Source organism: Mustela nigripes, chromosome 13, assembly GCF_022355385.1.
Source record: "Mustela nigripes isolate SB6536 chromosome 13, MUSNIG.SB6536, whole genome shotgun sequence".
Lineage (NCBI taxonomy): Eukaryota > Metazoa > Chordata > Mammalia > Carnivora > Mustelidae > Mustela > Mustela nigripes.
In genome coordinates this window covers 6,491,005-6,491,253 of record NC_081569.1, presented here as the reverse complement: position 1 = coordinate 6,491,253, position 249 = coordinate 6,491,005, and the positions used below count along the sequence as shown (strand labels likewise).

The 249-nt window shown below is 53.0% G+C and overlaps 1 protein-coding gene across 1 annotated transcript in view; it reads left to right on the top strand.

Annotated features, from left to right (window-relative positions):
• ACAN (aggrecan) overlaps window positions 1-249 on the top strand; it is a 59,564-nt gene that overhangs the window by 43,190 nt on the left and 16,125 nt on the right. Inside the window, 1 exon segment of the mRNA XM_059371604.1 lies at window positions 2-249. This exon segment is cut by the window's right edge and continues 2,795 nt beyond it. Coding sequence (XP_059227587.1) covers window positions 2-249 — 248 coding nt within the window.

Below are 249 nucleotides of genomic sequence, written 5' to 3'. Positions count from 1 at the left end.
TGTCTCTGGAGTAGAGGACCTCAGTGGATTACCTTCTGGTGAAGGTCTAGAAGTCTCTGTCTCTGGAGTAGAGGACCTCAGTGGATTACCTTCTGGTGAAGGTCCAGAAGTCTCTGCCTCTGGAGTAGAGGACCTCAGCCGGCTGCCTTCTGGAGAAGGTCCAGAAGTCTCTGTCTCTGGAGTAGAGGACCTCAGTGGATTACCTTCTGGAGAAGGTCCAGAAGTCTCAGCCTCTGGAGTAGAGGACCT